At 33.6% G+C, this 12521-nt stretch overlaps 1 protein-coding gene across 1 annotated transcript in view; it reads left to right on the top strand.

The window, feature by feature from the left end:
* Positions 1–12521, top strand: part of LOC131691697 (BEACH domain-containing protein lvsD) — a 120180-nt gene that overhangs the window by 67956 nt on the left and 39703 nt on the right. The window contains exons 2-3 of the mRNA XM_058978291.1: positions 38–526; positions 607–711. Of these exons, the coding sequence (XP_058834274.1) occupies positions 38–526; positions 607–711 (594 nt within the window). The remainder of the gene's footprint in view (positions 1–37; positions 527–606; positions 712–12521) is intronic.

Raw genomic sequence — 12521 nt, 5'->3', positions numbered from 1 at the left:
TGTTTGGAACTAATTGCGGACTTTTCTTTCATTTCAGAATTTATCCAACCTCAACATCTTTGGCCTTATATTCAACAAAACCTTATTCAACAGAACCATTTAGTGAATCCTGCGTTTTTCACCAACCACTTCCCGCCCCATCACCCCCATCAACAACAACCACAGTCTCCTCATCATACGCATCATCTAGTCAACGGAGGAAGTCCAACCGCGGGCAACAATAACAACAACAACAACAACAGTAGCAGCAGTAACAACAACCACAACAATAGCAGCAACGGTAGTAATTGCAATAGCAATAATAGCTGTAGTAACACCACTAGCGAAGCTGGCAGCTTACCAAACAGTCCGGACCTACAAGATGATGGTTCTCGTCTCCAGCAGCAATCAGCAGCACAGCAGCCTCGAGATAATAAAATCATTGCGAAACCACTCCCAAGCCGGCCGATGCCTTTCCTGCAGCATGGACTGAACCATCCTCATCTTCACTCGCTGCTTGCCCACTGCCGGAATCCTTATCTACCGGGTAAGTTCGAGTTCGGGAAACTAACTACATACACAGACACACATTCTTACCATGTTACGTTTGGCTTTCTCACACCGCAGGTGGTCCGCAAGTGTTCCCACTGCCGCCGGGACAGGGATTTCCATGGGCGCACTCGACACGAGGGAAACCCCGACGGGGGATGATGCGGCGGGCGGTGTTTTCTGGTAAGTTGATGTATTAATATTTTTTTAATTTTGAAGCTTTAAACCATTTTGTAATGCCTATTTTTATGTATTTTAGGGGATTCTCTTACATAAATGTTGCAAAAACTACCTGATGTTTAATAATTTTTTTAAGCAGTAAAATGACTTACACACTAAACCAGCCAAAAGTTGTTCAGTAATATCTTTTGACGATATGATCAGTAAAATTATATTTTTACGGAGATTTCAGCAATTGGTTAGAAAAATTGCGGAAGTGTTTTCATTTTTCAACGACTATCGATAGTTTTACAAATCATTTGCTGAAATCCGCAATATTTTTCACTGAATTTATCATTGCATTTGATTTGTTCGGTACATTAACATTATACAGTAATAAGTTGACGATTTCTTCGGCAAAAAATGAAACAACATTTCTGAACCTCGTCAAAAACTTACGAAACAACTACAGCAAACCATCTGTCAAGTAGCCATTTACAAAAGAATAAAACTTGAAGCGACATGTTTGCCTATTGCGAATAATTATTTGCAAATTATAAGAATGTTCAACAGAACTCAGTGAAGCTGTAAAAGTGAGAATTACTGATCGTCATGGTGTTTGAGGTGCCCTTATTACTTGTTTAAGGGGTTATATACAAAGTTGTGGTGAAAAAGAGAGATAAGTTCGCGTTTTTTTTTTAAAGCGTGCTATGCAATTTTTTTTTGAAAATGCAAAAGGCAGCTCGTTGGTAGTGCTATTGAAGTTCGAAAAAACAAGTTGAATTAAAAATAATATTGAAGGTTGGCGGAGTTATGGACCATCCCCCGTAGCGAGTTTTTTGGCAGAGGTTTGCGGTGAACGCTCTCCAAGCCGAACCGCTCAACTGAAATAAAAATAAAATGAAAAGATTATTGAAGAAAAATGCATTGTGATGTACTTGAACGAATTGGTTTCCCAATAAAAAAAATTTCCTGCAAATAAAACGTTTTAACTAATAAATGAGTTTTGTGGTGCTCAAAATTTTAAACAAAAATTCATCGCAAAGATTCAAAATTTTTTGGATAAAAAAGAAGCCGTTCAAGTACACGAGAATATAAATACAAACAATTGAAAAAAAGTAGATGAATATCGGATGAATAGTTTTTGCGATATCACGTTCACCGCAACGGTGCTTTTCAAACAACTTAGTTTCGAGATAATTGCGTTTAAAGTTTTGTGTTAACTTCATACGCGGAAGAACCAGAGCGCTGCAAACGGCTGTAGTTTGAAATTTAGTGCTCCGATATGGATGAAATCTCGCACCGGTATTTTCAAAAGTATGTACTTTCAGAATATTCAATAATTTTTTTCGATTTTTTGAGTTCCAACTTTGTATATAACCCCTTAAGACATTTCGTAATGTATAATGGATTTGTCTTACAAGGATACTAATTGGAAGGCGAATGGTGCAAAGAAGTGTTGATTATACCGCGAAAATGCCGCTTATTGTTTCCAATCAAATATAACATTCATTGGCAGTCCTGTTTTGTTTCAACATTGTTGGTAATTTTTGTGAACAAGCTATTTTTTTGATTTTTTTTTTGGAGATGTAAGGTTATTCTTAATAAAGCATAAGTGCACATTAGACACCAAAATGATCAGTGCTTATCCGCTTATCAGCATTAAATGATTGGGGAAAGCATTTTATTACATAGATAGAAATTTCAGATAATTTTATTTACATTTCTAGAATTTATATTTTTTCGTACAACCAGTAAAAACTGGTAAAAAAGTTACTTTCACTAGAAATTCGTCAAATTCAATTATTAAATTGCTGAAGTAGTCAACAATTCTTAACTGAAATATACCGCTAATGATTTGAAAATTTTGCTGACGTTTTGATAAAAAGAAATTATTGCGGAGAGTTCGGTAATAGAATTGTTTTACTGAATTGATTACCGAACGGTTTGCTGTTCAAAGCCCCAGTAAAATTTTGCGGTGCGATTTTGCCGTTCGGTATTTTTTTACCGATCAACTCGGTACTTTGCGCAAAATATCTTATGCTTCCGCTATTTTCGTTTAAAATGACGAACTCCGCTTATTCTGCTACCGTAAAACAGTTTTTCAAAAATACAATTACCGATCTGGCTGTTATTGTTTACCGAGCAACTTCTAAATTTTGACATATGTCAACAATGCTGAAAAATTCAGTAAAAAATATACTGCACAACCAGCATATCGCCATACGTTAACGGATTACTCGTTACAATAATTGCTGAACCAAGCTGTAAGCTATGCTGACCGCTATTTTCATTTATAATATCAAACCGATTTAGTGGTCATCTCCGATTCCTAAAGATTCTACTTGCATCTTAATGCAAACATTGCGAAGAAAATGAGCAATGGCTTAGATTAGTAAAAAAATAAATCATTATCGTAAGTGTTCTCTTTGCGGATTAAAGGCATTTTAGAAATAAGGCTCGCGGAATTTGTCATACTTCGTTAATCCGCATTAATTTACTAGGTTTTTCATTATAAAAATTATTTCCTTGTACTTGAGCTGAATAATAAAAATTACCGATTTCAAATGTTATGTTTGACGATTTATACGGTTGTATTTGCACGTCAAAAATTACTGACAGAACAGTATTTTATTTACTGAATTCTCGTTATATTTTACCGATAAACCCTGCAAAAGGTGATAGTTCAAAAAAACATTTCTTTTACCGAACGTTCGTCAAATAAACGACTTACTGAACTTATTGCGGAACGTTCAGCTGTGTATAGGTGGTAAAAAATGCGAGGTTTCATTATGTTGCTTTTTTGCCTTTCCCATATAGAAAGGTTATGCAATCGCTCTAAAAATCGTCAACCTAATCCCGGCCTAATTTTTTTAGCTTGTATGGGCTTAGGTAGTAGTATGCAGTAAGGGGTTGCTACTTTAAAATTATAACTAGTTTAAAATTTCTTAACAAGTTGGAAATTTTCGGCAGGATCGGGACCCCCGGATCTTCTTCCTTGATCCGCCGCTTCAAGCGATGTTTCAGTGTCGACACATGGTATCTCAAGATCTTGGCTGTCGATCCATTGTATGTATGTGCAAATCGTACTGAATATATAATATACATTTCCATCATTGTATGGAACATAACCAGCCATGGAATCGTAGTTTGGACAATGGAGAAAGGCACAATTGCACCACTAGGTGGATTAAAACAGGTTTCAAATATTTGGATGCAACTGTATTGGTAATACATCTAAAAAACTTAAAATGTGCTTTGGTAAAATTGAAAAAAAATCTCCACTTGCAAGGGATAAATATCTCGAATGCTATTTTTCATTTGGGAATCTCTATTTTCTATCCCGAAAAAACCAACCAGGGATCAACACGATATTTGTATGTCGCGATGTAAAAAACAGATACACAAAACGCACGTGTTATTCGAACAAACTTTTGATCATGTACAGTATGAGATTGAACTTGAACATTGTGAATATTCAAACATTTTCTTTATTACAAATTTCAGGTGTAAATTTTATAAATAAATTTCAAGACCTCAATTGCTTATTCATCTGTTCCTCATATAGGAATTGTTTTAAGTGGTTTATTAACAATAAGCTGTTGGGGATTGAATAGAGCATATAGATTAATAACTACTCGTAGTTTATTGTGAAGAAAGGTCGATCGTTGCCTTCTCGATTTGAGAAAAAAGAAATTTGCTAATGGCGTTGGCAGAATAATTCACCAGTCCCCAGCGAGTTTGTGGCCTTAGTGTTTCAGTGCGTAATACCATACAGTGAGTCAGTGCTATTGTGGCTAAGTCCCCAAGCGAAGGGCGTACTTTGATTGTCGTTACTTTTCAATTCTACCACCACACAAGGCATCCGTATGCCGGCACACATAGGAGCATTTAACTGAAAAAGTTGACCGAAAGTTAAATTTTCAAGGGCAGTATACCGTATCATAATATTCTCTAGTAATTTCTGCATTAGTCGGCACCCATGTTGCGTGTATTTGTTAAAGTTTGGCAACGCTGTTAGCTGTCAAAGGGTTTTTTGATTCTGCTTGGGTTATTAAAAGTCGCGCGTGGAAACAAAATGTTCAGACATTGGTGATTCGAATTGTTCCGTCTCAAATATCCTATATTTGGTCAGGGTCATATTTTGGCGTAGATAGACCCGTGTATTCTAAACAAATATCAGCTTTACAGAACTTAGATACAAAGAAATAAAAAACCGGGATTTTCTTACTTTTCAAAATTGAAAAAGTTCATGTTCCCAATCCGTCTCAGTGAAAACTCTTATACCCTGATAAAATTTAATTCAAATACTGCTAGACCGGCGAAAAAAAACTTGCGCTTGATTGGGCCATTTTGGATGTGAACTATTTAAATTATTTGATATTTTGGACATTTTTTCTCGTTTTACTACATTGTCCGTGCGAAATAATGGATAATTCTAGGCAAGAGTCAGGTTCAGTTACTTGGGAAACAAAATTAAAATTTTATTAAACCAGAGCGATCCAAAGTGCTTTGGCACCAGCTGATTCATTTCAAAAAATAGTTGAAGCAAAATATGTAATTCAATGCACGAAAATAAATCGATTCATAACTGCACATAGAGAATAGCTTAGAAAAACTAACTTTAATCCATTTTGTAATACCTATTTTTATGTATTTTAACGAATTACAATTAGCTTGAGATTATTGAACAATACTAGTTTTGAAAATATAAGAGTTAGATTATTCGACCGAATAACATTTAAGGGGTAACATATGATGAAGTCGACCAAAAATCGAATTTTTTTATTCTTCTAACCTGAAGTTCTTAAAAATGTTGTCTCAAATTTTTATAGAGATCGGAGCAGTAAACGCAAAGTTATAGCGTTTTTCATCTTGCTCCCTTACGGAGCAGTGGCTTATACTTTAAACGCGATTTTCTCGAAATCACGTTTTCCTAAAAACGTCTTTGTGGTGACTACGATTGCTGAAGAAGTTTTTAAACGATCTGATAAATTGATGTGTCCTTGAACGATTCCATGGTTTGGTCAATAATTTCATATTAATGCTATGCATTTTTTAATATTTTTTTTTCAGCAGAAAATAGTATTTTTTTAAATCGTTCCAGTTTCCAAAAAGAAGATTTTTTTCACCAAATCGTTTAAGGGCACCACAGGTCCATATACTATTGATTTTTTAAGGTTTATGCTTTAAGTTGAGGTGTTGGATTGGAATCGTAGTTACGGCAAACCTCTTTAAAAAAACGCGTTTTGCGGAAATTGCTATAACTACGACAATTATCAATTTTTTGTAAAAATTTCTTAAGGGGATTTTGCAAATTGGACATTGTACTACGCTAGATGTATTACAAGTATTTTATAAAAATATGGCTACACACCTTTACAAAAATTTAACTTTTCCTTTTTTCTCGCATCTTAACATATATAACCCCTTAACCTAACACTGTATAGACGAATGGGTCATTAAGCAGAACATTGCTATTTGCTTAAGCTGACCGTTTGGCCGAAAGCTAAAAGACCGAAAGGGACATTTGACCGAATGTTATTCGATCGAATACAACTTGATCGAATGCCACTAGGACTAGGAAAAGAGTTTTATTGAATGCCACTTTTTTATTCAATTTCGTCGCTATATTCCGTATTGCAAATGTGTGGTATTGGCAGATTCAAACTGTTCCTCTCGATGGCGGATGCAAGAAAAGACGATCGTTTTGATACGAGTAAATGGCGTTAGTGATGAGCTATTTAGCTTTCGCAATTACCGTGTGAACAATTGGATACATGGAAAACGACATCAGATAACTCTACGTTCGCTCTAATGTTTACAAAAATAACAGTTTCGAGCGACTATCATCTAAAAACGAAATTAGCATAAGAATACCTTGATTTCAATATGTGTACAAAGATTCGAGTCTTGATCAAATCTTTCCGCATTTTTTGCGTAGATATTGCTCTGGTTACTTCATCTGACGATGAAGTTCTTCTAAGGATTATGGGATCAACACAATATTTATATGTCGAGATATACAAAACATATGCACAAAATGCACGTATTATTCAAACAAACGTTTGATCCTTTACTGTATGAGATTGAACTTGAACATTCTGAAGATTCAAACATTTGCTTTATTACAAATTTCAGGTGTAAATTTAGTTTTAGTTTAGTTTGGAATTAGTATTAGATTAATTGGGGGGAGGGAGTATTAGATTAATTGGGGGGGGGTTGATTGACTGTCATATTTCGAGAAAAAAAATTGTTCTACACATACCGTGATATCTCAACCGTTACAGAGTTTTTGAACTTTTAGTGTAAAAAACTTATTTATCTTAAAATACCTCTAACTCAAAAAGTATTCGTTGTATTTTAAATCTTTTAGTTTCATTGGAAAGGTGAGAAAATTTCCTATTGAATGGTTTTCCTTTATGCTTCAGTTAACTAGTTTTAATTATCTTTTAGTTATAAAGTAGTTAGAAGTTAGTGTTTTTATGAGGTTCTGTTAATTTTCTCAAAATAATGAATTATCATTATAGCAATATCAATTATCCAAAAGTTGGGTTTTAGGACGATTCATAATTTGTTCTTCAGCATCATATTCCTATCTCTTCTCGTTTCTTTGTTATTTCATTACTAAACTTTTCCTGTAATCGATTTACAAGTGCTTAAAAGATGCTAATATAAAAAATATGCTTTATATCGTTATTTCCAATGCTTCATTGGAAAGCTGAGAAAATTTCCTTTCGATGTATTACGATGTATGTATTGACTTACGTGTATTAAATGAGTTTTTACTAGTAAAATAACCCAAAATTAGCGTTTTTAGAGTTTTGCAATTACAGGTAATTTTCGATACAACGTACCCTCGATATAGCGTCATTCGATATAACGTACATTTTTCCTCGATATAACGTACATATTTTTTAATTTATTTTTCAGGTCCAAATTTATCTTCAATTACGCATGTATTCCATATTTTAAGAATTCAGTATGTTATACACAATCTTAGAACGTACTAATTGGGCTTCTAATGAGAATGTTAGGAATTGGCTACTTCATTGAAGGTTACAAGAGCGATTTTTTTTAATTTCATTTGCGTATGATTGTGATTTATTAAAAACAACCATTTATCTCAACAAATAACCCAATATCAGTAGGGGAGCCCGAGGCTAGTTGGCGGTTGGGGTAAGTTGGCGGAATCCCTTTTTCTCCGTTTCTATTAGACATATAGCACTGCCTCTCGTTATGTGTTTTGGTTGCAAAACATTTTGTATTGTGGAAGTTCTGGGCGATATTGTGTTTTCGAACATACCTAGTAAATTTCCTAAATTTTAAACACTGTGTTATTTAGGGTAATGGCGGTGCTGCTCGCGGAGCAAGTTTGCGGTACTATTTACGATGCAAAAATAGTCATCAAAAATTTTTATTTCTGAAATTCACTCCAAAGTAAGAAAATCTTTTTCTTATGTATCTTGTCAATGCAGGAAACATTTCCTTCGGCTAGTCACCTGAAGAATTTCGAAAATTTGCTATTGCTTGCTATGAAAATTTGCTATGGAGTACGCGTCAATGTCAATATTCTGGGATATTGAGACTGAAATATAATAGCAAATGTCGATTAATATACAGTTTTCTTGAAAAGACATTCAGCATGTTTCAAAAGGACCCATGAAGTATTTGATTCTCCATTTGATTGCTTATTTTATGGTGTATCCATACATACCGCCAACTTACCCCGGGGCCGGGGTAAGTTGGCGGTTTTTCCGCATCACATATTTTTGTCTCTAAAATGGAGACAATGAATCAAACATTTTAATAAAATTCAGAGATATTGCCAACAGTCTGCCCTTCCATGCCACGTGTTCTATTTTGCAAAATCTAGGTACATCAAAGCGGTAAAAAATGAAAACTGAAAACACAGCCAACTAGCCCCGGTCTCCCCTAAGTTCTAACTGAAAACTAAAATTGATAATATTTGTGTGACCATTGTTGGTTGGTTTCGGGACTGCGGAATCTGATTATCTGGCCGAATGACAACGTTTAAGTTCCACGGCATGCTATGCCACAAAAATAATGAGAGGTCATATTTGTAGTTACACGGACAACTGTGCACGCTTCAATACCCCAAAATTTAGGAAATTGGTTAGCGGACTGAAATATATCTTCAGAAATTTTTGAATCGTGGATACAAGTGGATCTTTATACTCTATTCTAATGATTAAAGTTCATAAATTGCTTTTATTGTATGAGGCGCAGACGGTGAAAATATTGAAAACACTTTACAAGCCCAGACAAAATAATAATTAATGATTTAATAATTAGGAAAGGAGTCAGAATAGAGAATATTTTCGGAGGTAGAGATAGCGTAGTTGGTAACTCGATTGCCTTGTACGCAGCTCACCTAGGTTCAATTCCCAACCCCGCACATAGTGTTAGAGATTTTTCTAAAGAGATTTCTCTAACCCAACAAAGAGGCGAATGACCCTAAGGTTAAAACCTCTAAAATCTAAATAAAAAACGAATATTTTCAATAAATTTAATTCATATAAGCAAAAAAAAAAGATTATGGCATCTTTTTATGGATCCACTAGAATTTTCTTATTAGAAAAGTTGTTTCGCACTGCAAGGTAGGTAAGATTTTCAAAATTAGTTACGCGTTATCAAAATTCTACAAAATAAAGTACCACGAACAATAATTCTTTGAACATTTTGCATGCTTCGATATAACGTACAATTTTTAAACCGAGATGTACATTATATCGAAATTTACCTGTATTCTAATTATTAATCAACTAAATTTATCGTTACTATTGATCATTTAGTGCCCCTTAACATTTGCTATAACTTGTTATTTGACATTTTATCCCTATTGCTTTTCATTTCGCTTCAATTTAATAGTCAACACAATACAAATGTAGTCGGTTCGAAATCGTTGTTTTTGCATATGAAACTAGGCAATAAAAATTATTTTACTTCCAAACTAAAAGAGATAATTGAATGGAGTTAAAGAAAAAGTTGTAGAACTTGCTGAGATTCATTAATTCCATGATAATAATGAAGATGTTTATTATTTACTATTTTAAGAAAATAACGAAAATGCTAATAATAACACTAACTTTAAACTAATTAACTTCTAAACGAATACTAAATTCACTTAACTGAAAGATATTAATATATTTTTCTGTGCAAAATTTTCCTGGCTTTAGAAAAAAAAATAAGAAAAGGTACAATAAGAAAATGAGATAAAAATTTTCAATTTCAATAACCCAAACATATGAAAACAAGAAAAGATAAGTGAATCATGTCAAAGAACAAACTATACAGCTCTTCAAGTCTAATAATCTTAATTATTAAAATGGTGATGTTAACTATTAAGATTTTACGCGAAATGAACGAAAAATCGATCAAAATTGTTAAATTTTAATTAAATTACTGTGAAAAGGTTACTTAACCTCATTAACTGAAACTTGTAAGGATATCATTCAATGCAAAATAATCTCACCTATCTAATGAAACTAAAAGATTTGAAATACAAAGTATATTTTTTGAGTTAGAGCTACTTTACGACAACTAAGTTTTTAAAACCAAAAGTTCAATAACTTAGAAACGGTTGAGATTTGATGGTATGTGTTGAACGATTTTTTTATCCAAATGTGACAATCAAAAGGTTCTTAACCATGAACCAAACACCCTGTATGAAGACTTCAATTACTTATTCATCTATTGCTCGTATAGAAATTGTTTTAAGTTGGTTATTAACAAATAGGACTTAAATGGAACATACAGTTTAATAACTACTCATGGTTTATGGTCAAGAAATGTCGATCGTTGCCTTCTCGATTTGAGAAAAAAGAAAGTCATCGATGGGCATCCGAATGTAGGCATCCGTATGCCGGCATTGGTCTAAGAATTGTTATGTAGATCCACTGAACGCACTTGGGTTTGAGTCCTCAAAATTCGCCATAAGCCCGTGTACATTGACCGAATAGCATGCAACCTTTTGCGATTCTGAAATCTATGTGAGCTGTCTAATTGAGTTTGGTGTCAAGAATCACCCCAACGTATTTAACTTGATAAGCGACAGTAAGTTCAGAGTCAGAACGTTGAATTCTTCACTTGAAGATATTATTTCTTCAGCACGATCATAGCTGAAATATTTTCCGGGCATGATTTAACATACGTGATACGTTTTTTTGTTAGCCCATACGGATTGATTGTGTTATATACAAATTCAGTAGCATCGAAATGTACAAGCTAATATTGGTTAACATAATTTGATAGCGTTGGCTCGAAATTTATAGCTCTAATCAGAATGATCAAATAAATTGTATAATGGTGAATAAATTTAAAAAAAGGAAAGTACTGGAAAATGCCTGATCCGAGAAAAACAGTGTGAATCCCTGTATGCTGCCCGATTTTGTTGCCAAAAATTTCTTCCAATATTTTGATAAAACTGGATTAGTCTTCAACACTAATTTATCAGCATAAGCTACCAAGAATCGTTTCAAGAATATCAAAGTTTGCACGGAAATCTTAAGGTTCAACTGAGCCTTGTACACAAATTAACAACGAGAAGCTTTCTTCACCAAGTGTGCTAAATCTTCTTTAAAATCCATTAGTAGTACTAGTTCTTTTTAAGATAATATTCTTGATGATTTAGCACACGGCGTGGACATACACTGTTATTTTCGTTACGATCGTAAATTCTCCATTTGACCTTAAATGTCAACAATAATCGTCCTAAAATTCATGACAATAATTCAACGAGGATGGTCATAAGATTGACACTCATAGAAACGAATTATTACTGTCTATCGCCCAAAACAGGAAGAATAAAAAAACTCTTCTAGAACTTCAATCATGCCATATTTCTTCGATAACATAAAACGATAAATGGTTCCAATTTGATTATATTATTAGAAGACTCATACATTTACATTAATAAAAAAATAATCGAGAATTTTATACAAGTTATAGCATCACTTCTTACACAAAAAAGTTTTTGATCATGGACGTTCCATAAATGGCTCAATAATTATATCAGAATAAACTGTTAAATTCAAAATATGTGAAAACTTTACAATGCAGAGAAAATCCTTTTTATTTGACTCCCAACTTTGGTGAAGTAATGGATGAGATATTGATCATTTATAAAATTGTAGGCAACGTTTTAAAGTTTGAAACCATTTACTAAACATGGTATATCTCAGTCCCACGATCCAATTTTTCCAAAAAAAATTACGAAAAAAAATCATTCAATAATCTCCAAGTCAGCAGACGTGAGTAGAGTATGGACAAAAACAACAACCAAGGAAGTGAAGCGAATGACCCTTAGGCGGCATCAGGTGATACTGAAAACGTCTCATCTCCGCGGAAAAGAATCTCACTATGTGATAAATTGTATTTGAAAGGTTCTATGGACATTAGACCGGCAACAATTTTGATTTTTTTCGGAACACTTTCAAATCAAAAGGTAATTGGCCTCACACACCACACACCATTTGAAAGATTCATGAAATATACGAAAATTTCAAGACATTATTCTAATTAAGGGCCTCAATTCTAATAAAAATTTAGAGAGAACATTTAATTTCGGCTCCAATGACATGTTTATCATCAAAGTCGGTTGAAAAATGACAGAGTTACATACTAATTATTTTCCAAATTTGAAACTTCTCTCTAAACCTACAATAAAACAAGTACGCTTCTTTATAAAAATTTTGAGCAATTTTCATATTTTTGATGGAAAAATCACAAAATAATGTTTTTTTGTTGTTGACCCAAATCCGCAAAATACTTTTAACAAAAAAACATAACATAGCATACCGTTAGGAAGGTTA

This window comes from Topomyia yanbarensis, chromosome 3 (genome assembly GCF_030247195.1).
Source record: "Topomyia yanbarensis strain Yona2022 chromosome 3, ASM3024719v1, whole genome shotgun sequence".
NCBI classification, from domain to species: domain Eukaryota; kingdom Metazoa; phylum Arthropoda; class Insecta; order Diptera; family Culicidae; genus Topomyia; species Topomyia yanbarensis.
The sequence above is the reverse complement of the archived record's forward strand: the minus strand, read 5'-3'. Positions and strand labels throughout refer to the sequence as shown.